Consider the following 27,285-nt stretch of genomic DNA (forward strand, 5'->3'; position numbering starts at 1 on the left):
CTCAGCAGCAGAAGCAGCTCTAGGGGCCACAGCAGCATTTTCTCCCTCTAGGGACCGTTTCCAAGGAACATCCCAGAAGAGACCTGCAGGGCAGAGGTCCAGTTTGGCCCCATCCCAACAACACTCTCTGAATGAGCCTCTGCTGGGCTACCAGCGCACCAGTTGGGAGACACAGGGAAAGAGGAAAGTTCAGCATCAGTGAAGTTAATCATCACTTTCTAACAGGGAAACCTCAGCTTTGTGCTTTACATTCAATACAAATTATGTGGTAGAGGGGAAGGGAAGGACGTTCACCATGCAAACTTGTTAAGTGTATACGGCTTTGGAAGGTTTCATCACCAGCCAAGTGCCTGTGGCTCACACCTGTAATCCTAGCTACTCAGAAGGCTGAGATCTGAAGATGATGGTTCAAAGCTAGCCTGGGCAGAAAAAAAACTATGAGAATCTTAGTTCCAAAAAACTACTCAGAAAAAGCCAAAAGTGGTGCTGTAGCTCAAGTGGTAGAGGGCTACCCTTGAGTAAAAGAAGTTCAGGGTTAAGCCGGGCGCCGGTGGCTCCTGCCCGTAATCTTAGCTACTCAGGAGGCTGAGATCTGAGGATCACGGTTCAAAGCCAGCCTGGGCAGCAAAGTCATGAGAACCTTATCTCCAATAAACCACTAGAAAACCGGAAGTGGCACTGTGGCTCTCCTTGAGCTGAAGAGCTGAGGGACAGTGCCCAGACCCAGAGTTCAAGTCCCAGGACTGGCAGGAAAATCAAAAGGCTTTCATTCAGCCCCAACCATGACAACACAAATAGTTCTGAAGAAAGTGAATGCCATCATCCCTGACACACAGCTACCCCTGGTAACAGGCCCTTCCCGGGTGTGTGCCGCAGCAGCCTCATGCGTGATACCAGGACCAGTGCCTCCCTGGCCACTCGTCTGGAAAGGGAAGACCAGGCAGGAGACACGCAAAGGAAGAGATACATGGGAAGGGTAGCCCAGCCACAGGGAAGCGCCCCAACAGTAGCAGGAAGCACGTAAGAGCACTCACTTTGTGGATTTTCTTCACAAACCCATTATCTTTCCGAGGATCCATGTAAGTGGCAATAACACCTGCTTTTACACCTTAAAATAAAATCTTAGGCAGGAAAAAGCACAGATTAGGGAAAGAGATCAACACCTGTCTGAAAAGAAAATACACACATCCAATGCCACTAAACAGCGGAGGCAAATGGCTTCATCTCATATGTCTCCAGGCTTCTTCAACATTGAGGAAATGCTTCCTTTAACACTGACGAGAACAATATCCTGATTTACCTAGCATTTCTCCAATATTTACCACTTTGATGACACTCTGCAAATTATTTCTTGACTCAAGAGATAAAGAAACACTAACAAACGTTAGCAAAAAGTGAAAGATTCATGAAGTGATGGGGGGAAAATGCTGGAAAAAAGCAGATGATATGAAAGGAATGGATGGTGTCATCCATCGGTCCAGGTACCATCTAACAGGAAAGCAAGACCTGACCAATCAATCCAAGAAAGAGTCCGTTCAGGGCCACTGCAGACAATCATCTGGGTTCACTAGCATCTTCATTATTTTGGTCAATGTATTAGACTAGGCACTCCAAGTTAAACCACCTTTCTTGGAAAGCTAAATTAATCTAATTGTGGAAATGAGAAAGCTGCTTGCCCAGCCTCCACTCGAGTTTACTGTACAACACAGTCACGGCTTTTCTCTTCCGTTGTGCAGTCAAGGCAGAGGGGGACAGCAATCCACTTGCAGAAGAATCATACTACAGAACTCCTTTCTCTGACGAGCATGGAAGCATTCCCTCTCAAACAAAGAAGAATCTGATCCTCTCCACCCTGTTCTTATAAATCATCTTCCCAGTCTTCCTGGCTCAGAAGAACAAACACCCTTCTTCAAGCTTCCTCTAGTGCGTCAGCAATTACTCCCATTATTCTGATTTAGGTGGAGAGGGGGAGGAGAACAATGAAATATTTAAAACTCTTCCTTGTGGGGAAGACAGATCTATCATACCCTGAGCAGGAAGTTGAGTCACATGTCAGATCTGGCTTCATCTCCAGCCTCGACTTCCCTCTGTTCCCCACAATGACGGCTAATGAGGCAGGCCTCGGATTCAGACCCAGAATGGACGCAGCGGCCACACCCTGCCTCCCCTTGGGCACCTTTTCCCTGCTCGGGGCTGCTGTTCCAGGCACCATGCCCAGTGCTGGTGGCTCCTATACCTGAGGCTCTGCTCTCCCCCTTCCAGAGCGAGAGCCTGGCCTGCCTCCCCTCACCCCCAGTCCTTTCCCATCCCCCTAGCACAACGCTTCCTGCTGAACTTGGGTCTTGGGCCTGGGACTCTGCTCTAAGCAGACACAATGTCTACATGAGCTCACAAATATCTTTGTTCTTTGATCAATGTATTAGCTTTGGTGCTCTATGGGCTTATTTTTTGTCTGAATTAATCTAATTGTGGACATTGTAGAAATGAGTAAGCTGTTTGCCAAACCTCCACAACATGTTCATGGTGTGACACAGTCTCGTTTCAGGTCTTGACCAGGTCAAGTCACTGTGGCCTTTGACCTGCCCTGCCCTAGGCTCACCCCACCTGGAGCATCGAGGTCACCTGCTGTCTGCAGTCTAGATTCTCCTTTCCTGCTAACACTGCTCCTCTCACAAAGCCTGTGTCATCCTACTGGGCAGCCGAACAACCCTGCCATCCAGCTGTGGTTAACTCCGCTGCCCAGGCTTTCTGTAAATCAGTGTCCGTTCCACCAGATGCTGAGAATGTTAGCCTCTGCCAGCTCTCCACGATGCCCCTCCCTCTCAGAAAACAGAGGGTCCTCCACAAAGTCTGCTCCCTCCATCACATGCCATCAGCAGGGTACAAAGGCCAGCCTATGGGAAGGGTATGACTGGTCACCCAGCCCTGGGCTCTCATTCCCCACAGAGCCATCCCTGGACCCAGATCTGGCTTCCCTGGGAGCCAGTTTGTCCCTTGAATGCTCTCTACCTCAGGATCCCAAAGACAGTCATGACTCCATTCCACATGGACATCTTACAACATTTACTGCCAAGCCCTTCTCGGTGGTTTGGATAACATGTTCAGAACTTCAAGTCCAGCTGAACCTGGAAACAGTATGTCCCCATCCTAAATCCCAGAACCCATGCATTGAGGACCTTACACTGCCGAAGGGACTTTGCAAGCATGGTAATGACATGAAGGACCATGAGACGGGCATTCTGGATTCTTGAGAGGCCCATGATAACCACTCCTGCTGCAGGCACAGATGTGATTACAGATGAGCCAGCACCTGGCTGGCTTTGAAGATGGAGAGAAGGGGTCACAGGCAGTGTAAGGAGCTGAAAAAGGCAAGGAAACAAATTCCCTGACAGCTGCTAGACAAGAAGGCAGCCTTGCTGACATCTTAACACCAACCCAAGAGACCAGATCAAGCTCTGACCTACTGACTGTGAGACAATAAATGGTGTTACTTCAAGGTACTACATTTGTGGTCATTTGTCATGGCAGTAAAAAAAATGCATACAGGGTGGATGGTGATTCTTCATTCATTTCTCCACCTTCGCTCTCACCTTCTGTGCTTCACAGGGGTTCCGCCCATAGAAGCCAAGACCTTTCTTGGATTGTAAATGCCACCAAGCAACAACTCTGGGTGACTCCACAGAACTTCTCCAAATCAACAATTCACACAGGATACCGAGGAATCTTAACCTCACCCTCAGGGAGATGACAATTTCCTCTCTGACCATTCCTGTCAGCTTAAAGCCAGCCACAGCCCAGTGGAATAAAAACACAAATACGAACACAAACTCAGTCCGTCTCCTAAACAGAGAGTAGTCAGCACTTGAATGTGCGTGCTGGAACCATTCTCAAGCTTAATTTGCATGGATTGTGTTCTTAAAGAGGAGAGCCAGGGGCCTACCTGTCATCCTAGCTACTCAGGAGGTTGAGATCTGAGGATCCTGGTTCAAAGCCAGCCCGGGCAGGAAAGTCCGTGAGACTCTTATCTCCAATAAAACCACTAGAAAACTGGAAGTGGTGCTGTGGTTCAAGCAGTAGAGCGCTCGCCTTGAGCTGAAGAGCTGAGGGACAGCGCCCAAGCCCAGAGTTCAAGCCCCACAACCGACCAAAAAAAAAAAAAAAAAGAGAGAGAGAAGCAGGGAGGGCTGGGAAGGTGGCTCAGTGGTAGAGCGCTTGCCTTGCATGCATATGAAGCAATGGGTTCGATTCCTCAGCACCACATAAGCAGAAAAAGCCCGAAGTGGTGCTGTGGCTCAAGTGGCAGAGCGTTATCCTTGAGCTGAAGAGCTCAGGGGCAGCGCCCAGGCCCAGAGTTCAGGCCCCATGACCAACCAAAAAGAGAGAGAGAGAGAGAGAGAGAAGCAGGGAGATCTAAATCAAGTAAGTAAGTGCGAGGTAATATGGGTGAAGAATTCTTCTCCCTGCTTAGACCATATATAGTTGCAGAATTTAACTTGACTTTGGCTTATACATTTTTTGAAGAAAAAAAAAAAGCCCTTATCTACCATCAAGTATGTGTGTATGGGAAACTCATGCCATTAAAAGACCTCAAAATAGGACCGCTCAGGATGATGAATTGCTTTGATGCTTCAATTAGACAAATCTGAGCCCCACTGGGAAGATGAACTCACGGGGATCATCAGTTGCTGGCTGTCCCTCTGACAGGGACAGTGCAGCTTGGCAGGTCCCGAGGCCACCACGGGCCAGTCCTGCCAGGGCCTCAGGATGTCATAAACACTGAGGCACGACAACCACGTGCATGGCCTGCTTGGCAACCCAGGGAAGCCCGGATCCCCTAGCACACAACAGCGTCCGCCACATCCGGCCCCCTGCAACCTAACAGCTGGGACGGCTACTTACTGTAGGAAACAGATAGCTCTCGTCCACTATTCTCAAGAAACTCCGAGAAAAGTAGACGTGTGTTGAGTTTCTGATTTCAATAGGCTGTCTTGGGATTTCCTTTCCCATACGGTAGGTATCTGGGTAAGTTCCTGCATGGATGGGAACTTGGAGGTTCTGAGGCTGAAGCAAGGAAAGGGTAGAACCAGAGAGCTGAGAGGCAGCCATACTGGCTGCCCGGGCACGGAGGGCTGAGTTTCTAGACCACTGAAACTTGAAAGGTTCTCCCGCTGGGATACAGGTGGCAGCACAGACCACGTCCGTGGATTCATCTATTCGCAGCCACTCCTTCCCTGGAAACTCCCTGGGATGGCAGCAAGTGAGGAGAGCTGGCCCTGAATCTACAGAAACTTCTCAGACTGTAGCTCTGTAACTCGAGGGCTGCAAGTCACACTTAATCACTGCATACCCTATACCAGTCCAGACACTTCAGTTGAGAATTTCTGGTACGTGTGTTTCAGTTACTAGGGCTATACTCTAACAACCCGCCCCCCCCAATATAACAGCAAACAATGACACCCTTGTTTTGCTCGTGAATTCACATTTGGGCAGAGCTGGGCAGAAATCCCTTATATCTTTGCTCTTCAGCCTTTCCTGGCAAGAATGGGGCGAGGAATAGAGGAGTATGGGGGTGAATAACCAGGTAGGGGTCAGGGTGAGGGCGGAACTGGAATGGGATAGACTTGCTTGCTTAGCTGAGGGCTCTAGCCCTTGGTGTGCTCTGCACTCTCTTTATACGATCTTGGCACTACGGGGCTTCTGAGTAGCCAGACTTCCTACATGGCAGCTCAGAGCTCATTCTCTCTCTCTCTCTCCTCCCCGCCCCCCCCCCGCCAGTGGGAAGGGGGAGGATTTATCATGAGTCCTAAGCTAACTTCAGATATCATCCACCATCATTTTTGCCACTGCTGTAGTCTTCCCCATTGGCTGCAGCGTATTCAAAAGGAGGGGAATTCAGATCTGCTTTTGTACAGGAGATGTCAAAGCAAGCAGGAAAATGTTCTAAAAGTGAGCACTTGAGGTTCGGAGACCGAGGAAGAATTCAGCCCGGAGGCGTGCGGTGAAGAACCGGTGGGCAGGGGATGGGGAACGAGTGAGAAGAGGTCCAGAACACATCTAGGGACTGCAAATGCTGTCACCGAGAGCACTGCAGCACGGCAGTGGGGAATTCCAAAACAAATGGGGACCACTGGGCTTCCAGAGTTTTAACCACATTGCTGCTGGGACTCAGAGGAGCTAGGAGACATTAGACCAGAAGGTGCGTGCTGTGTGCAGAGGAAAGAGGCATGGGAGCCACATAGGACAGGGCAGAGTCACCGCAGGGCAACACACACTTATCTGGGAAAGTGGGACAGGCAGGAGGATGAACAAGGCTAATCTGTGGGAAGAAGGGGTGAGCACGAATCACCCAGCAGAAGAACTAACCAAAGGTAAGCGGTGAAGAACAGCCTAGAAGCTCAACAGGAAGTAAAAAACCTCCAAAGAAGAGAAAGCAGTCGCAGTGGCTCACCCTGAGAAAGGGAAAGATGAAAACTAACAAAAAGGACACTGGATGCTGACAGAAATGGCGAGGAACACAAAGATGGGGGAATTGACTTTATATCTCTAATTAGCACAAAGACAGGCGATCAGCTAGCATAACTAATGCCTCAAATACACTGTTCCAATGAGCTGCTGGTGTGAGCACAGGAGAGGCATATGGAAACCATTGCAAGAGAGTAGACGTGCACAGCTAAACTTCTGTCCAAGGAGGCAGTCCGCCACGGGGGACTGATAAGACTATCTCAGGGCAAAGCACAGCAGCCCCAGAGGGCGGGCGCCTCCGGCCTCGGCCATGGGCCACCCTGCCGCCCCCATCCGCAGGTCACATTCTCACAGAGCTCAGGGCAACACCAGTTCCTATGGACTTTGTTTGAAGTCAGCACCTTAAAAAATCCAATTTGATAAAAATGGCAAAGAAACACATGAGGAAATGTACATCATCCCTGGTGGTGAAAGAAATGCAAATAAAGACAACCTTACCCCAGTCAGAATGTCCCACATCCACAAATCAGCCAATGACAAATGCTGGAGGGGATGTGGAGAAAGAGGAACCCTATTACACTGCTGGTGGGAATGTACACTTATACAACCACTTTGGAAAGCAGTCTGGAGGGTCCTTAGAAAGCTAAAGATTGACCTCCCTTACGACCCAGTCATACCACTTCTAGGCATCTACCCTGAACAACAGGAACCAATGTACAAGGACACGTGCACCTCCATGTTTATTGCAGCACTGTTCACAATAGCTAGGATATGGAAACAACCCAGATGCCCCACCACAGATGAATGGATCCAAAATTGTGTTATCTATACACAATGGAATATTATGCAGCCATTAGAAATGACAAAATAATGGCATCTGCAGGGAAATGGATGGAGCTAGAAGGAATCATGTTGAGCAAGGTAAGCCAAGAGCAAAGAGACAAACGGTACATGGTCTCCCTGATAAGTGGATGCTAAATCTAAAATGTTAGGTGATACGACAAAACTAACAGGACTCAAGAAACAAAGAACTCCCACTCATCTGGTCGAACCACTACTAAATATCCCCATGCTGCTGATCACATGTATGGTGTATATGTGCACACCATTATATATTATAGACCATGATAGACAATTTGCTCCAGGAAAGTTAGAATGAACTTGTGACTTTAAATGAGCATCATTATTCCACAATACTGTGAAATTAGGGAATTATGTAATCACTTAATCACAATTAAAAAAAAAAAAGAACCTCGGGGAAGGTAGGGAGGGAAGGGATAGTAGGGGGAAAACAATGGAGGGGTAACAATGCCCAATAGGAAGTGTACTCATTACCTTACTCATGTAACTGTAACCCTCTGTATAATATCTTTACATTAAAAAAAAATAAAAAAAATCCAATTTGAGGACGTATGGATATCATTATATAAATTCCTGTTTTTCATTGGAGTGTTTAGATGAGCCTAAATTGCTCTAAAACAAACAGATAGAAGGGCCCATTAGAGTTGAAAGCAAGTCTACCAGGAGAATCTCTAGAGAAGAATAAGAAAGCCTACGGTATGAAGGGCCAAGGAGGGGTGGGGGTGAGGCAGTCCTGAATTCAGGTTAGTATCATTTGTCCAGTCTGAAGGAATGGAGTCCATATCAAGGAAAACAGCACACAGGCGGGGCTGACAGTCACCTTGCTCTCCTATCTGGGTCCCACTGTGCAGAGGAGCAGGAGCTGAGAGTCAAACCAACCGCCACTGTTCAATCAGCCTTTTCTGAGGCAGCCCACAAAAGCCACACAAGCAGAGCTGCTAAGCCACACTACACGTTAAGTCAGGTATAAGATCAAAGAAGGCCCTCAAAACTCAAAGTATCTGAGGGAGAAGCACCCAAGCTTCTTTAAAGAGAAAAATCAAAGAAACAATAGATTTAAGGAGACGATGAAGATTTGTGACACCGAATATTTCTGTCATCCTTACTCTGAATTAAGTATAATCTCAACTGATGCATCACCTCAATCATTAATTCATTTTATTACCACATGAGAACCATTGAAAGTCAAGTACAGGAGCTCATGACTACAATCCCAGCTACTTAGGAGATAAGAGAACTGGAGGATGAAGGTTCATTGTCAGCCCCAGCAAAAAGCTAAGTGAGACCCCCATCTCAACAAGTAAACCAGGCAATGCTTATATGAGCATGTCCCAACTGCATGGGAGGCTACAGATAAGAGGATCTCAACCCAAGACCAGCCAGGGCATAAACATAAGACCTTATCGAAGAAGTAACTGAAGCAAAAAGGACTGGGACATGGCTTAAGTGCCTGTCACTGACTTCAAACCCCGGGATCCAAAAGAAAGAAAGGAAAAGGAAAAAAAGAAAACACTGAATCCTTCCAAACTATATCTCTGGGATCTAGGCCTACACATTTGAATCAGGATGTCACGATCATTTAAAAAGGACCAAAATCTATGAAGTAGCAGTCTTGTATATTCTGTTCTTCCTATAAAATGCCAGCAAGTGCCAAGAATCAGTGAGAGAAAAGTTTAAAAGAATGTGAAGAACAAATAGGGCATACTTACATAAACCAAATATTCTGACATAAAAATGAATTTTATGTATGTAAAAAACAACACATAAAGGAATCTGAGAAACGTAGTATTAATAAAAATTCAGAAGATGCTTGTAGTGGGAGCAACGATTCCCACACAACAATGAGAACCAGATGGATTAGCTACAAAAGCACAATTTTTACCATCTTCCAGGAAGCCGAGAATGTAAAGAAGCCTAAATGTGGCAAGTCTGTCCCAAAAGGGAAAAAGAAGGCCACCAGCTGCTTCCGTCCTAGCAAAGCACGAGAAGGGCAGGATGGAAGGAGAAAACAGAGAATATTTTAACCAACATCGGTGGCCGCATGTGGACATCAGCATCCTTAGAACCCCGAGCAGCCTCACCACAGAGCTAACCTGCGCCACCCACCAGCTCCTTCTCATCAGTCTTCGCCAAACACAGGGCAGGTGCATGCCCATGGCCGGGAAAGAAAAGCAGAGCTGAAATCCAGCTGCCTAGGCTATGGTACTGAAGTAGAAAAGGGTCAGAGCGTAAATACTGGGAATGGCATTCTGCGGCACTCCAGGCTTTCTCCGGGCTACTGCCTTGGTCTTCTAAAGGCTGGGGCAGGACAGGGAGAACAGTAGAGAAGATGTCCAAAAAGCAGCGAGAATTCATCTACACATCTGCACAGAGATGTTCATCTTTGTCAGCAAGCTAGTTCTGGGCTACGGAGCAGAAAGAAATCTTGACCTCAGCCAGAGCTCAGTTCCCAAATCATACCAAAGGAAGAGCCCTGATTCTGCCCTCAAAGATTTTCAGGTCACCGATAAAGTGACTCTTAGCAGATTTTTCCCTAACCATTTCAAATATAGGTTGAAATTCAAAATTCAAAATTATAAAAATTCCAAAATCCAAAACTTACTAAAAGGCAAAAGGATGCCACAAGTGGAAAATTCCACATATGACCTCACAAGATAGGTAACAGTAACAATGTAAAAACTGTTACACAAAAATAGCTTCAAGCTGCAGATATAAGATACATATAAAACATAAATCAAGTTTGTATTTAAATTTGACCTGATGTGAAAAAAGAGGTCCATATATATGCATATATACACATATATATGTGAATATATAGATATATGTGTGAAAACCTATTCACCCACACATATGTGAAAACCTCAAAAATTAGAAAAAACAAAATTAATCCAAAAAAACTTCTGATTGCAAGCATTTTAGATACTTGTAGAAATTTGAGAATCAGCCCATACACTAGTAACCTGGGTGTTGGGGAAAATCTAAGCAACTGAAGTTTATATAACTCTTTTGTATACAATATCTGGTGTGCAATAAAAAATTATTAGGCATGCAAAGAAGGAAGAAAACATAAACCATAGTCAAGAGAAGAAATAGCCAAAAGAAGCAGGCCCAGAGATTATCAGATAATTGAATTATTAGGAAAGGGCTTAAAATAAGAATAAGAAATGTTAAGAACTGAATAGAAAATATGAGCATGAACACATGAAGAACTTCAGCAGAAGCCTAGAAACTATAGACACACTACTAAAAATATTTACTGTGGAAATGCTTAATATAAAAAACAAGATAACAAAAATGGCTTAAGACAGAGTCAGCAAACTTAAAGCTAGAACAATAGGCAAATACCCAAACTGAAACACAAAGAGAAAAAAGGGTAGAAGAAATGGAATCGAAAGTGTCTAAGATATATGGAATTATATAAAATAGCATCACATATAAATAATAGGGAAACAGAAGGAAATAGAGAAATATTTGTAGAAATAATTGAAAAAATTCCAAAATTGATGAAAGGTATTAACCTACAGATCCAAGGACTTAAGCAAACTTCAAGCTGGATAAATAGAGAAAGCTTGTTTGAGCTGCTGAAAACAAAAGACAGTGATATAATAGTTTGAGAAACATGTATTATATCATTTGAGAAAATGCAGAAAGAATAAGAGCTAATCTAATCAGGGAAAAATACTGTCAGCATAGAAGTCTATATCTAGTGAAAGTAATCATTTTTGATTGATAAGACAGAATCTTACCATGTAACTCAGGCTGATCTCAAATTCAGAATCCTACCTCTGCCTCCCCCGTGCTGGTATTACAGGCCTGGCCCACCACGTCTAGCTGAAAACATTCCTTAAGATGAAGACAAAATAAACATGACCAGAATGGCAAAACCTAAGACTGTCATTAGTAGACCTGCATATAAGAAATGTGGAGAAAAGAAACATAAGTCCCATGGTTTCCCTTATTGCAATAACTATTATATGTCCAGAACAAGTAGAAAAGGTCAAAAACTATGTACATATGACCATATGAGATGAAGTTAAGTGAAATGAACCCCAAGATAGGGCCACAAGTGTTTTTTTTTTCTTTCTTGCTATTGTTTCTAATGTATTTATAAGGTACAATGTGATTTTTTTGTTGTTGCTTTGTATGTCCTTCCCCCATGGTATAACCCCTGTTTTCACTGTATTTGATGTCAGTATAATTTGGGGAGGGGAAGGGAAAAGAGAAAATGTTTAAATAGGGATACAGGTTGACCCATTGTAACAATGAGATGTACAAGACACTATATTGAAAAACAAACTTTAAAATTTATGGAGGGGGGGGGGAGTATAGTTGTGGAGGTTGGAGGGAAGGGATGGTAGGGGAAAAACAAAGGAGGAGGCAACAATGCTTGATAAAAAATGCAATCATTACCTTGCTCGTGTAACTGCAACCCTTTTGTATAGTATTTTCACAATAAAAAAAAAAAAAACTTATTTTAAAAAAATGTGGAAGCTGGGTGCCAGTGGCTCATGCCTGTAATACTAGCTACTCAGGAGGCTGAGATCTAAGGATCATGGTTCAAAGCCAGCCCGGGCAAGGAAAGTCCTTGAGACTCTTATTTCCAACAAACCACTAGAAAACTGGAAGTGGCACTGTGACTCAAGCGGTAGAGCGCTCACCTTGAGCTGAAGAACTGAGGGACAGCGCCCGACCCAGAGTTCAAGCCTCACGACCGACCAAAAAAAAAAAAAAAAAAAAATGTGGAGAACAAAAAGAACTTAAAGTCAAAGGGGAAAAAGTACTTTAAGTTGAAAATACATGAAGTTATGTATAAAATCCCTTTTAAATAAATATGTTTTGATTCTACTCATAATTGAGCCCCTGTTATACCCACTCAACTAAAACCTTTTAGGAACTAACCACAAGAAAATTAATAATTTTTGTATGCATGAACATCATAGACATACCATGCTCTTGTTTTGGCAGGATCTTGGTTTCTGTTGTGTGTGTTTTCTGACTTGTCCCCTTTGAGTATTTAGACGTTTATTCATTTTGAAGAGTGTCCAAAAATAAGGGGTCTCACACTCAGCTCTGTGCAAAGGCTCCTTTGTGAACAGTGAGCTCTTTCCTGGATGGAAAGAGGTCAGCTCGCTTGTCACCGGACAGATTTTGTGAAATCTGTTCGCTGGGGTCCATACTCCCCCTGTGTTCTATGTCCACATGGCCACAGAGATAGCCCTTGGATTCTTCCATCCTTTTCTGTCACCTTTGCTCTGAACAAAGACTATTTGAAAAGTATGCCTTTATTCAGGCTGGTTATAAATACCAGTTCAATACAGAATAAAGGTTTCTTAAATGCAAAGAAAATTATATATTTTATATATGTCCCTGCACTCTTCAGCTCAAGCGAGCACTCTACCGCTTGAGCCACAGCGCCACTTCCAGTTTTCTAGTGGTTTATTAGAGATAAGAGTCTCCTGCCTGGGCTGGCTTTGAACCGTGATTCTCAGATCTCAGTCTCCTGAGTAGCTAGGATTACAGGCATGAGCCACCAGCGTCCTGCTCCATGAGACTCTTATCCCCAATTAACCACCAAAAGGCTAGAAATAATCTGTGGCTCAAGTGGTAGAGCACTAGCCTTGGGCAAAAAAGCTCAGGGACAGCACCCAGGCCTTGAGTTCAAACTCCAGGACTGGCCCAAATGAATAAATGGATGAATGAATAAATAAATAACATTACCAGCTTTAGAGATATGAAATATAAGACAGAGTATAATAGGTGGGAAGAACAAAGGAAGTATAATGTTTAAAGTTTCCTGTACAGTATTTTTATAGTATAATTTCATGTTTGAAAGTTCCCGTATATTATTCCTGAAGTAAATTACCATAATTGGAAGTTCTTGTATACTATTTTTAAGACAATACCACATTTGGAAGTAGATTATAATAGATTATACTTGCACACTGTGATCTCTTAAGTTGTTACTAAAAATAGCATGAAGAAGCACGAGCTATTATTTTTTACAAAGATAAAATGAAATACCAAAAATAAGCAATTTTTCAAAAAGAATGCAGAGTGGGGAAAGAAAAACAAATACATATTAGATAAACAAAAACCAAAATACCCAAGGCTGGGGGTGTGGCTCAAAAAGCACAATGCTTGCTTAGAAAGCCCTGGGTTCAATCCCCAGCGACACAAGATAAAAAGGGAAGAGAGGGATAGCAAGCATGGTGGTAGATGGTCGTAATCCCAGCTATTCTTGAAGCAGAGGGGGGACTGAAGGGTAGGAGACTCATAGTCTATGGCCAGCCCCAGGCAACAGTGAGATGCTATGTGAAAAAATAAAAGCAAAAAGATCTGGAAAAGGGATGGTTCAAATGGGAGAGCAAGGCCCTGAATTCAAACCCCAGTACCAAGATAAAAATAAATTTTAAAAACCATGATAAACCCAATTTGAACATGGATTGTTATATCCTGTTCTTTCCTAAAATTGATATGATACCTGTACTGATGTAAGAGAATTACATTCTGAAGTACAGGACATGAAGAATAGGATGTCCATACTTTATTCTTTGGTGATTTGGAGAAAATTATTGAGGAATAAGATTGAGAGAAAGACAGAGCAAGAATAACAACAAAGTCGGCAAGTAATAGATTTACCTGACAAGTCTACCAGAGTTCTCTGAATTCTTCTTTTTTTTTTTTTAACAGTCATGGGGTTGGGTGCTGTCTCTGAGCTTTTTAACTCAAGGCTAGCATGCTACCACTTTAAGCCACAACTCCACTTCTGGTTTTCTAGTGTTAACTGGAGGTAAGAGTCTCACAGCCTTTCCTGCCTGGGCTGGCTTCCAACCATGATCCTCAGATCTCAGTCTTCTGAGTAGCTAGGATTACAGCTGTGAGCCACCAGCACCTGGCTTCTGGATTATTCTTGCAGCTCCTCTCAAGGCCTAAAATCATCTCAAACTAACAAGTTGTATTATCTTCACAACTAAAGGTATTCAATGGGATGCTATTTTATATAAAATGCATGTACAAAATCATGTTGTCATTTCAGAAAAAAACACGATATACATATAGCCTGATCCTATATTTATGAGGAAAAATAAACTAAACAACTTAATGTCTGGGAATGTTTTTGTTTTTGTTGGTTGTGGGGCTTGAACTCTGGGCTTGGGCACTATTCCTCAGCTCTATAGCTCAAGGCAAGCACTATACTGCTTGAGCCACAGCACCACATCCGGTTTTCTAGTGGTTTATTGGAGATAAGAGTCTCATGACTTTCCTGCCAGGGCTGGCTTTGAAATATGATCCTCAGATCTCAACCTCCTGAGTAGCTAGGATTACAGGCATGAGCCACTGACACCGGGCTAATGTCTGGGTATGTATACACGCAAAACACTTGTGGGGACACAAAAAAAGGCCTGTGCTGACAGGGAAGGAAGCTCAGGTTGGGATGTCCTCGGGGAAGGAAGGGAGCGGACACTGGGCCGTAGCCCAAACTAGGACATTCGACAGCACTGGTAATACTTCAAAAAAACTACAAGAAAGGATTTCAAATGTTGTCATCACAAAGAAATGATGGCTGCTAGAGGAGATACATAATGTTCACCTTGATTTGAACATTATACAATGTGCATGAGTTAAAAACTCTCAAGATACCCTACAAATACAAACAACAAAAAAGCACTATTACTGATATGTTGGGGTTTTTTTGGTCGGTTGTGGGGCCTGAACTCTGGGCCTGGGTGCTGTCCCTTAGCTCTTTAGCTCAAGGCTAGCGCTCTACCACTTGAGCCACAGCATGACTTCGACTTTTTCTGCTTATGTGGTACTAAGGAATCAAACGCAGGGCCTCATGCATACAAGGCAAGCATTCTACCACTGAGCCACCTTCCCAGTCCCTGATATTGTTCTTAAACTTGGTAATTTTATGGTGTTCTTTACAGTATTTTACCTCAAAGATTACACATGTGTTATAAGCTTCTATATAAACTAGTATATTTTTAAAAGGTGAAAATTGAAACATTAGAACATCATTCAGTTTATAAAAAGTAAGTGTGAAATTGGGCCAATCTTAATATTTAGAGAAAAGCTAACCAAAAGCATCAAGAGCATCCCTAATCTTTACCTGAAGCAACACACATTGATCAGATTCCCAAATCATGGATGCAGCTCATTATAATACTATCGATCAACTCTGTTTGGGCTTTCCTGAAAACCTCAGCTGCAAAAGAATGAAGCACTTTCCTTGAAATCCTTAATTTAAATTCTCTTGCTAAGACATAATAATTCAGTCATGAATAAATTATGTGCAACATTGTACAGCAAAAGAAAAAAACCTCTAGGATATGCAGATATGACCCATTAAATAATTAACCATTACTATACTATTTTAAGAAGCAAGTTTCTGTATAATATGATATCATTTCTCACTAGCTGAGAGAGGAGGCATAAAACACAGGTGGGTCAATAAGATCCTTGAGAGCTTTATTTGATAAACCTTTGTGTCCAATGCCAAAAAACTATCAAACAAGCAATGATCCTAGGTGCTGGTGGTTGTTCAATAATATTTATATATATATATGTATATATACACGTATATATATATAAAGCATATATATATGCCTAAAGCATTTAGGTTAAAAAAAATAAGGAAATATTAGAAAGTAGTCTCAACCAAGTAACTATGAAAACCCTACCACCAATTTGCTAAGTAATGAAAAAAAAAAATCTTCCTCCTCTGCTGCTATGAACACGTTGGAAAAGGGATGCCTCTCAATTCTGATTCCAGAAGAGTTATATCAAATAATCAGAGTTACCAAGGCAACTGTATTCTGCAAGACATAATTATAAACGCTGTGTGTCAGTATGACAATGCCTTCCTTAAACAGCAAATCTTTAGTCAAAGTCTGCTGTATACCAGGTAATTCTGTAAGGCAGTCCCTGCCCTCCCAGGCACATGCACCTTACACATGCATACACAACACGCACAAAGGGTGAGTCCGTGCACCATGGCAAGAGAAGGTACCTGAGTGTCTGGTGGACACTCTCCACCCCCCACACCCCCCACTCCCGCCCTGACTCCATCCTCTGTGTTACCAGGCAAGGTCCTAAGCGTTATCTACCACCATCTCTGTCTACATCAAGTAGATATTGTCTGAAACCATGGAAAGGAAGACACAGTTCTGCACGGAAGGTTGAGAAAGAATGTTGTCTTTGCATGTTATCAGGGCAGCACTTTCTCCTAGATAATAAGGCTTACCCCATCTAGGACAGACATTGCTAGAATGGCACCTCAAGTTCCAGGAGATAGTTATTGGATGCTGGAGGGCGAGCCGTTGAGAATGGTGGACGTTAAGTAGGTGGGCCTAATGGAGGTCTTTAGGGGATAGGACATGTGCCTTGGAAGATAATAGTGGAGCCCTAGCTCCTTCTTCTGCCAGCTGGCACCATCTGGCACCTCCACAAGCAGCCTAAAGTCAATGGGTGCACCAGATTTCATTGGCTAGAACCTCTAAAACCATGAAAACACAACTTTTCATAAGTTAATGATCTCAGGTATGTTGTTATAGAGACAGAAAACTATCAGACGCAGACAAGTTCTTCTGTATTACAAGGGCAGTCCCTTCCATCACAGACATGAGATGTAAAAATGATGCCATAGAAAGGAAATAAAAATTATCCCATCTATGGCAGAAACTTAGTACAGGAAATGATACTTTCACTTGCCAGGACTGGCCTTAAGTTCCTTCTTTAAGATTAACATGACCCTAGTTTGTTGACTCCCAATGACTGCGCATTTATTTCAGAGGAGATTAACACATTTAGAAAAAGGAGAGAGGGGTAGAAGAAGGGAAAGAAAATATGAAAAGGGAGAAAGAAGAAGACAAATTTTTTTAAAAATATCAGTAGAACTACAGAGAAGGGAAATCTGAGAATGTTCCCCAATTTTCAGCTGTTTGGATGTTCATTACACCTTCAAACTATCAGAAGTGACCACACAGAACTGGGAGACATAGGTCTCCCCCCTCCCTCACAGGAGGCTCCTGAAACACTAACTTGCCTGGCCTCCCAGGTCAGCCATCTTTCTGCCAGTGATCAAATGGCTATGAAGTATCAATATATCAAGCAAAACCTTTGGAATTTCCAATGCATAAACAAAAATAGGATACAGGTGTGTGCTGTGTGTGTGTATGAGAGAGAGTGAAAGAATGGCAGAGACAGAGACAGAGACAGAGAGACACTGGGACAAAGGGAGAGAGGAGAAAGACAGAGACAGACACAGAGAGAAATGCAGACAGAGAGATCTGTTCAAATTCCAGGGCTGGTGCCTGGGGATGATGGCACTGAAGCCTTCCTTCTCTCAGTGACAAGGAGCAATGTGATGTCTCAACAGCACTGGCCAACTTCCCTCCTTCCCCTCTGAAAATGCAGCCATGAAACGCTGTCACTTTTCATCAGGACTGCATATGCTGAATAAAAGCAGCCCGGAGATAAGCAGTCTTTGACCTGCTTAGAGAAGTGTTGCTGCTGATAGTTTTTTATTTCTTCACAGCCCTGGAGTGGTGGCTCCAAAAATGGAGCTGAAATCAGGGTGTGGATCAGGGCGGGTCCCCAGGCATCCGTGTAGGACTCTCCGTCTATAGGGGCTGGATTGGGGACACTGCTCCCACAGGCTCTTGGGACTCTTACAAAGGTTACAGTTAATGAGACTGCACAGTCCCACATTTTTTTTCCAGGGCTGTCAATGTTACATTTACCAGCCTCCACTTGCCTTTTCCAAAAAAGCTCTCAGAAAAGGATGACCAGAGTGCTGGCCAGGTTAATTCCTAGGTATACTCTAATAATATGGGCTGTTGATCAAACAGTGTTTTGTTCTGTACTGGATAGTGTAGTAAATATACTTTTCCCATTTATAGTATTAAGACAGATGCTCTGAATGACACGGTATAGATTTGGGAAAACTGAGGCTTTCACAAGATAAATCAGTTGTTCGGGGTCACACTGCTGCTAAAAATCTTAGGATCTGCCCTTCTGAAAGCCTTTCCTGCCTTCAACCATGCTCAGCCCTTTGAGGAGGGCAGTTCCCCTGGTGGGAAGAGTTCTGGTTTTGTGGTCAGAAACTTCCCATAATTAGTGATACAATCCACATGGCAGGCACGCTCGCCAAGCCCTCCCCTCATCTTCCAGGTGGGATAATCATTTCTATGCTGCTTTTCAATAGGACTTAAGGAAAGTACCAACACCTGTTGCTGAGTTCTTTCTCTGAGACAAACTTCCCTACTCATGTGCTCAAGGTCTAGAATGAGAAGCAGGTTGACAGAAGTGGCACGGATAAGGAAAGTCTAGAATTAAAGTTCTGCTATGATTTTCCATTTTTATTTCCTTATTCCCTTCTATCTTGGTGTAACTGTCTGGGGAATCACCTATTCTAATGTCTGATAATTTCTACATTTAGAGTTTGGATATAAAAACACCCCAAACACTTGTTTGCCAGCTGATAGAAACAGCTTCTGGAAACTGACTGAATCATGAGGACTCTAATCTAATGAATGGATTAATCCATACGTGAAGTCATAATATGAAGGCACTTCTTCTGGGAGATGGTGACAACTAGGAAGTGGGAGTCTAGTTGGTGGAAGAAGGTCACTGGAGCCTTGGTCTGGAAAGCTATGTCGTCTTCTGTCTCCTGGCTACTCTCTGGCTGCCATGAAGTACGCAGGCTCCTCCAACACATGCACCTGCCAGTATGGTGTCCTTCCGCACCTTGGGCCTAACAGCCTTGAGAGAAGCCGACCTCATAGATTGAAACCATGAACCAAAACAGATCTGTCTTCCATTAAGTTGTTTTTCTCAGGTATTTGACCATTTGACTAATGTATCTACTAACATGCAAAGCTACTGGGACATGCAGTCAAACACTCAAAATAGGGCAATCACAGTATATATTCAATAAATATCTAAAGGAAGTTCAGGAGAAAGGTAGGCAGGGGGAGAGAGCAGGCAATACTGGCATTTCCTCAGGTTCTCATTTAATGATTAACCGCTGGTATTTCAACCACACCTGTGCCATTTTGAGTCTCTAGCAAATTAATTCGGGCAAAGCTATTTGATTTTATTCTGTCATTACTAATGAATAAAGAACTTAAAAACAATGGCAATACTCAAAACAATGGAATTCCATGACAAACAGTCTAAACAAACTAATAATTTGTAGTTTGGATGAACCTATCATTTTTCTCCAACAAACATCTAGTATGGGCCTCCTGTTTCCTTAAAATTCCAAATTAAAGTTACCCTCATGAAGACCGACCACACACACACACACACACACACACACACACACACACACACACACACACACACACACACACACACACACACACACACACACACACACACACACACACACACACACACACACACACACACACACACACACACACACACACACATTCTCTCTCTCTCTCTCTCTCTCTCTGATTCCCACAGAACTGACATAAAAATGCTGCAAATAGTAGCTAATAAAATCCCAACACAATGTGTGTTCCTACCTCCATCAGTTAAGACAACATTGACACAGAAAAATCTGTAACAACATACAAGTGAGAACCTGGAGGAGCTCTTGAAAAAAGCATGCAGACATCAAGAAACAAACACAAATTTAGGATGGTTTGGTTAGCAGCTATGTTTGAAATAGAAATAAAACATGCTAAGTAATATCTGAATTTGTCCCCAACCATACAGCAAGGATTTGGGGGTGTACATGTATAAGAAAATGAAATGGAAAAAAAAGAAAATGAAATGGTTATCATCATACACATAATACACTTGTGGCTAATGCTCTGTAAAAAAGATTGTAAAAAATCAACCAATTGTCAACTCTAAAAAATCACTGAAAAGAGAAAACAAATGCCAATCTGGACCCTCCCAAAAGTTTTTGACATTAGGAACTTAGTGAATCTTCTCCAACTAGAGGAATCTATGTAACTACCTTCACCAAAGATTTGGCTACAAGAGATAGCATCTCCGTTAACTATAGGGCATCACCAGCCCAGAGGCAGTGTTTATTCTATTGTGAAATGTAGACACATCAGGAGCTCTGGGGCTCTCTCCACAGGTCTGCAAGGACAAGAACACACATACACACAGAAATGGAGTAGGGTAGGGCTGTGTGTGAGAAAGTCTGGGAGTGTAACTTGCATCACAGATCTCTCCTCCCCTAACTGAATCCTGTTAAAAACCAGTCATCAGAACACAGTTCACATACAAAAATGCTTCCCCTCATAGAGTCAGAAGGCTTTGAGTGAAAAGTATCACATTGTCAAGAGACCATTCATTTCTAACTGACACAGCTTTTATTTCCAAGAGCAAAATCCAGGCACAAAATCAGAGCCTATCAATAAGACTTATTGGAGACAAAAGTAAACAAACACAAAAGGTTTGAACTAACCCCACTCAATAGCAGGTGGAGACTGAAGGCACAGCATACGCCATAACCAGGACCTGAGAAGCTGAAGGAAAAACTCCTTATAGATGGCGTTTAAGTTTGGAGGGAGGAAAAAGCCTAACTTTCACTGGGCATAGAATATAAAAGGTTACATAAGCAGCTGCTTAGGCCCAAATGTTAGGCCCAAACAGAGCAACTGAAGTTGACTTGGAAGATGGTTAAAGTGCCTTCCCTAATGACTATTAATAAATAAAAAGTTCTTTCTTTAGTTGGTAGGAGGATAGTTACTCTTGACCATTTTGATTTCCCAGAAGATGGTGGAGATGCGTATGAACTTTTTTATTTTCCAGATTAAAAAAAAAAAGCCCAAAGCCGTTTCTGAAGTCACATCAGGCTCCTTCTCCAAGCCTGGCTCCCGCCTTCCCCCACCCCCAACTTGCCTATGGGGACATTCTCCAATGAAACTTTTTCTGAAAGTGAAGAATCAAAAGTGTGGTGAAACAGAGGCCAAGAAGGCCAGGCTGAATTCAGTGAGGGTGATGACAAAATGAAACTACCCAGCCAGAACACACCGGGCAGCCTGCACTCCCAAGCCTGGAATCGCCAGTGGTTCCCAATCGTTCCTGGAAGTGGTCGAGCCTCCTCTAGCTGAGCTCCACCGGAGGCCCCACATCTCCCCGGGGGGGGGGGTCCAAGTCTGTTTATCCCTCTCTCCCCCGCTCTGACTTCCAGGCCCACCCCCTCCCTGCAGAAGACCGCACCTGGGCTGATGTGCGGGCCTCCCGGGCTCATCCGAGGGAGCGCCCCATCTGCCCCCTCCGGCCCCCCTCCCGGGTCCGGGCGGTGGAGCTGCCAGGCCGGGCGCACCTTCCCTGTTCCCAGCCCTCCGCGCTCTCCTCCCGGGAGGCTGGAAAGGGGCTGCTGATCACACACACACCCGGGACCCTGGGCGGCCGGGCGGGCATGATAGAAGGACGCAGAACGCCAGGACCGGAGGGGGCGGGAGGCGCCGGCGAGGGCGCCGTCGGGGGTGGGGGGAGGTGGGCGGCCACTTACTCGAAGGCGAAGAAGAGCCCGCTGGTGACCAGGATGAGGACGAGCGTCAGGTAGAAGACGCCCGTCTGCCGGGCCATCATGATCCGCCCGTTGCAGAAGAACTTGTTCCTCCCCGGGAACACCTCCCATTTCCTGCGGGCGGCGATCCTCTTCTTGGAGTGGGGCGACTCCATGGGCGAGGAGCCGTGGGTGCTGATCTGGCTGTACTCGCAGTCTGTCATGGGCCCGCCGCCGGGAGGCATCCACGAGGGCAGCGGGCGGGGGGCGCACGCCCCCAGGAGCCCCCCGGCGGCCACGGTCGCCCCCTGGGCCGCGGCGCCGCGACCCTTAGGCCGGCTCCCGGCTCGCCCGCAACGCGGCCGAGGACGCCGGGGTCAGCCCCGCGGGGCGCCCCGCTGGCATAGCACGGTCCGCCGGCGGGGACCACGCTGCGCGCCCCGGCCCGCGGCAGCGCTCCTCCGCGCCTTCCAGTCCGCGGCCCGGGGCTCCGGGGCTCGGGGGCCCCTCCGCGGGAGCCGCCGCGCGCGCCCGGCCCCCCGCTCCCCGGGCTGCGCCTCCGCCCCGAGCGCCGCGCCCGGAGGGGACTCGAGGCGGCGGCCCCCGGCGTGCGCCCCGCGCCGGGCTCGGGGCCGGCGGATCCTCGCGGGCGGCTCAGCCCCGGCGACGCCTCCCCGGGGTGGGGACGGCGCCCGCTGCTGTCAGGAGCGCCGGCCACCCCGCGTCCGCGTCCGCGCCCGCAGCCCGGCCGAGCCGCCGGCGCCCGCGCGGGGCTCCCGGCTGAGCGCTGAGCACGGCGGCGGCGCTCCGGGGATCCCTCGCTCCCGGCCCCCGCCCCGCCGCCCGTCCGCCCGCCCGCCCGCTCGCCCGGAGGCCGCTGGAGGGCCGCGGGGACACCGGCACTGACACTTGTTTGCAACGCGGCGCTCCGGAGCGCGGGGCGAGCGGGCCCGCCTCCTCCCGGCCCGGCGGGCGGCGCCGGCCCCTCCTCCGCCGCCGCGGCCCCGCCCCCTCCCGCCGCGGCCCCGCCTCCTCCCGGCCCGGCGGGCGGTGCCGGCCCCTCCTCCGCCGCCGCGGCCCCGCCTTCTCCCGCCGCGGCCCCGCCTTCTCCCGCCGCGGCCCCGCCCCCTCCCGCCGCGGCTCCGCCCCCTCCCGCCGCGGCTCCGCCCCCTCCCGCCGCGGCTCCGCCTTCCACTGCTGTTCCTCCCCCTCGAGCTCCTTCTGCTGCTGTGCCTCCCAGCTGCGGCCCCTCCTCCTACTGCTCCTCCTGCTCCTCCTGCTCCTCCCTCCTGCTGCTCCACCCTCCTCCTCTGGCTGCTTCTCCTCCTCCTCCCACTGCTCCTCCTCCGGCACCTCCTCCTCCCACGGCTGCTCCTCCTCCTGCTCCTCCCACTGCTCCTCCTCCCGCTGTTCCTCCTCCTCCTCCTCCTCCTCCTGCTCCTCAGGCTGCTGCTTCTCCTCTTGCTTCACCTGCTGCTGCTCCTCCTCCCGTTATTCCTCCTTCACCTCCTCTCCCGCCCCGCTCCTCCCGCTCCTCCTCGTCGGGGTTCTGCGCGGTCCCCGCCCTCCAGCTGGCGGCCGGGGCCCACCGAGGCCCGAGCCCCGGGGCACCCGTCCCAGCTGGGGCGCGGGCGCTCCGGGTGGGCTCGGTCCGCCTGCCGGCCTCCCCGCCGGTGAGCGGTGTGTTCCCCCGGCACGCCCACGGTCACTCGGCCCGCAGGAGCCGGGAGGCGACCCGGGCAGGGTCCTCCACTCTCCCCTGCCTCCCCTGCAGGACGCGCGGCGGAGACGGACGCGGGGCTCCACGGACGCCCGGGAAGAGGGCGGGAGACGCGGGGCCGGCTACGGGGACCCGGGGCTCGGCCCCAGCCGGGAGGGCGTGGAGAGGGTGGAGGGGGAGGGAGGGAGGACGGGGAGGGAAGGAGGGCATGGAGAGGGAGGACGGAGGAGGGAAGGAGGGTATGGAGAGGGAGGACGGGGAGGGAAGGAGGGCATGGAGAGGGAGGACAGGGAGGGAAGGAGGGCATGGAGAGGGAGGACGGGGAGGGAAGGAGGGCATGGAGAGGGAGGACGGAGGAGGGAAGGAGGGTATGGAGAGGGAGGACGGGGAGGGAAGGAGGGCATGGAGAGGGAGGACGGGGAGGGAAGGAGGGCATGGAGAGGGAGGACGGGGAGGGAAGGAGGGCATGGAGAGGGAGGACGGGGAGGGAAGGAGGGCATGGAGAGGGAGGACGGGGAGGGAAGGAGGGCATGGAGAGGGAGGACGGGGAGGGAAGGAGGGCATGGAGAGGGAGGACGGGGAGGGAAGGAGGGCATGGAGAGGGAGGATGGGGGAGGAAGGGAGGACGGAGAGGGAGGACCTGGGGAAGGAGGGCGTGGAAAGGGAGGGAGGACGGGGGGAGGGTGGACGGGGGAGGGAGGGAGGACGTGGGGAAGGAAGGCGTGGAGAGGGAGGGAGGACGGAGGGATGGAGGTCGGGGGGAGGGAGGGAGGACGGAGGGAGGGAGGACGGGGGGAGGGAGGGCGTGGAGGACCCCTCCTGGGTGGCTGCGCTCCGTCCAGGTAGCCGCGGGCGCTCCCCGCGCTCCCCCACTACGCGGCCTGACAGCTGTGCGCGGCCCAGCCTGCTGCGCCTGCGCAGTCCTGCTCTCCGCTGGGTGGGCGCCCTGGCGGGAGTTGGGGGGAATGGCGGGTCAGGCATTCGTGCGAAAGGCAACGGGGTGGGATGATCGGTTTACCGCGCTGGCTTTCCTTCAGTAGCCCCCTGGGATATGTAGTTCTCCTTCTCATCGCCCTACCCTGAAAACTACGGCTTTGTGACCTGAAACTACAATTCCCAACATCCCTTGCGAGCAAAGTGGGCCGGGCAAGGTGCTGAGTGTTCTGGTGCTGGGTAGTTGGAGGTGGGAACCAAAAAAGGGGTGGTGGGAAGTGGTTGCTGCTTGGTGCTGGGCACAGTTGTTCTTTGTGCAATTTCACCAACGCACTAGAGGACCCGGCCTACAGAAACTACTTGCCAAACATCACGACGCTCCTTGGTGGCAAAAATGGCACTGAACCCATACCTCTGAGCATTTCCCTCACAAAGCAAAAACCTCAGTGCAGTGTCCAAGGGAGAGGAAACTGGCTGGCCAAAAGATAAAACGGACATAAAACCAATTGGGAAGAGCTTCCTGTAGTAAGGAAAAAGTAATAGGAATTAAAATGGGATATGCAGGTCTATTATAAAGCAAGTTTAGGGCCCTAGGGGAATAGATAGGTTCTTAAACACAGTATCAAAATTAGCTTTGAATTATTCACAATATTGTGTGACTGATAAGCATATTATAGGGACAATTAGGTACTTTATGGTTGCATTATTAAACATCCAACTGGCAGGCCTCTAATGTTTAAAGGAAAGCTGTCCTGCTTTGCTGTGCTTTAGCTGGCAAGTACCTTTTCTCTGGGTATAAAGTTAATACAATAAAACATTTTCTTGAGGCTGGCCAGGGAAATACATGCAAGACTCTCTTTAAAAAGTAACTAAAGCAAAAAGGGCTAGAGGTCTGGCTCAAGTGGTAGAATACCTACCTACTAAGTACAAGGCCTTGAATTCAGACTCCAGTACTGCCTACCTCACCCCAATAAGATACTGAACTTTTCTGTCATCATAGTTATGCTCTTAAGAAATCGTCATCTGTTAGGGAGATAGACTCCAACATTTACAAGTGAATAATATACAAATCAGGAATGTGATTTAAAACACTCCAGCCAACCCACCTCTTGAAGACATAGGGTACATAGGATAAAACAATTCTAGAAACTGGGCAGTGGTGGCTCACACCTGTAATCCTAGCTACTCAGAAGGCTGAGATCTGAGGATCTTGGTTCAAAGCCAGCCCGGGCAGGAAAGTCAGTGCGACTCTTATCTCCAATAAACTACGCAGAAAACCGGAAATGGTGCTGTGGCTCAAGTGGTAGAGTGCTCGCCTTGAGCTGAAGAGCTGAAGGACAGTGCCCAGGCCCAGAGTTCAAGCCCCATGACCGACAAAAAAAAAAAAAATTCCAGAAACGGTTGGAAATCATTCATATCAGGTGCTGGTACTCTATTTAGTTATGCATTGCTGCAAATTATCACAAACTTCGGAAAGACAGAAATGTCTGTCACTGTGTCATCAGCTGGTCCGTGCATAGTGAGTCCTTACTAAATAAAGGCTTTCTACCTGCCATCAAGGCATTGGCTACACAGTGTTATCACGTGAGGAAATGCTGGCTTTTGTGCTCACTCATGTAAATGGCAATTCATTTCCCTGAAGCTATGCCACAGCACCTGGCTTCTTTCTGGGTGTCCACTAGATACTGGAGGCTATCCATACCACCAAGAAGGTGCTTGCAGTTCTTACAGGTCACTTGTAAGGCTTTCACTAACCCAGTGGGGAGCATCTGCTAAGAGGAGCCTGGGTTCTAATCAAAGGAGCACATTCAACTGGCTCAAAAGCAAGTCACAGGTTGCACAAACCTCTCCCTCTCCATCTCCCTTTCCCTTCCTTTCCTGCTCACCTCGCCTTCCTTTTCCTCTGTCCTTCCTGGCCACCATGAGGTCAGCAGCCTTTGTCTACCACATACTTCCTGCCATGAAGTACTACTGCCTATTCACAGGCCCAAAGGACCAGGCCAACCATTTGCAAACTGAACCCCCAAAATGGTGAGCCAAAATAAACCTTCTAGCCTTTTTTTTTCTTTTTCTTTTTCGTCTGTCCTGGGGCTTGAATTCTGGGCTTGGGCGATGTCCCTGTGCTCTTCAGCTGAAGGCGAGTACCACTTCCAGTTTTCTAGTGGTTTATTAGAGATAAGAGTCTCACAGATGTTCCTGCCTGGGCTGGCTTTGAACTGCAATCCTCAGATCTCAGCCTCCTGAGTAGCTATGATTACAAGCCTGAGCCACTGACACACAGCTCCTTCCATGCTTTTCAATTGATTCGTAGTTACTTTCTGAAAGCTAATTCCATTATTCTGCCTCTGATTTTTACAATTAACTTGCCAACAGATCAGCTTGGGCATGTCAGGATCTGCTGTAAGCCTTGTAACATGGGTCTATAGTAGTGTTCACTCAAAGGCTAAAGGACCTTTCCCTACAATGTTGCCCCTCTGGGCATGCTGAATGCTCAGGGTCAGCATCAGGATCCCATCTCTCAGTGACAGAGCTGAGTGCTTGTGGCACTCACCTCATTTTCTGCCTATTGCACAAATCCAAAAGCAGCTGACAGCTGGGCAACTGGCAGCTCATGCTGTAATCCTAACTACTCAGGAGGCTGACATCTGAGGATCCTTGTTTGAACTCAGCTCAAGCAAGAAAGTCTGTGAGACTCCTATCTCCAATTAACCACCAAAACCCTGGAAGGAGAATTATGGCTCAAGTGGTATGGTACCAACCTTGATTGGAAAAAGCTAAGTGACAGTGCCCAGGCTCTGAGTTCAAGTCCCAGTATCAGCATGCA

At 47.3% G+C, this 27,285-nt stretch overlaps 1 protein-coding gene across 2 annotated transcripts in view; it reads right to left on the reverse strand.

The window, feature by feature from the left end:
- The window catches only part of Zdhhc14 (zinc finger DHHC-type palmitoyltransferase 14), a 203,189-nt gene extending 180,960 nt beyond the window's left edge, over positions 1-22,229 (reverse strand). Inside the window, exon 1 of one of the 2 annotated variants that reach the window (XM_070010910.1) lies at positions 21,812-22,229. In XM_070010910.1, coding sequence (XP_069867011.1) covers positions 21,812-22,053 — 242 coding nt within the window. In that variant the 5' untranslated portion in view covers positions 22,054-22,229. The remainder of the gene's footprint in view (positions 1-21,811) is intronic. The other variant, XM_070010908.1, reaches the window with a different exon arrangement.
- Between the last annotated feature and the right edge of the window lie 5,056 nt (positions 22,230-27,285).

Source organism: Dipodomys merriami, unplaced genomic scaffold (genome assembly GCF_024711535.1).
Source record: "Dipodomys merriami isolate MVZ:Mamm:240054 unplaced genomic scaffold, mDipMer1.0.p SCAF_8, whole genome shotgun sequence".
Classification (NCBI taxonomy): Eukaryota; Metazoa; Chordata; class Mammalia; order Rodentia; family Heteromyidae; genus Dipodomys; species Dipodomys merriami.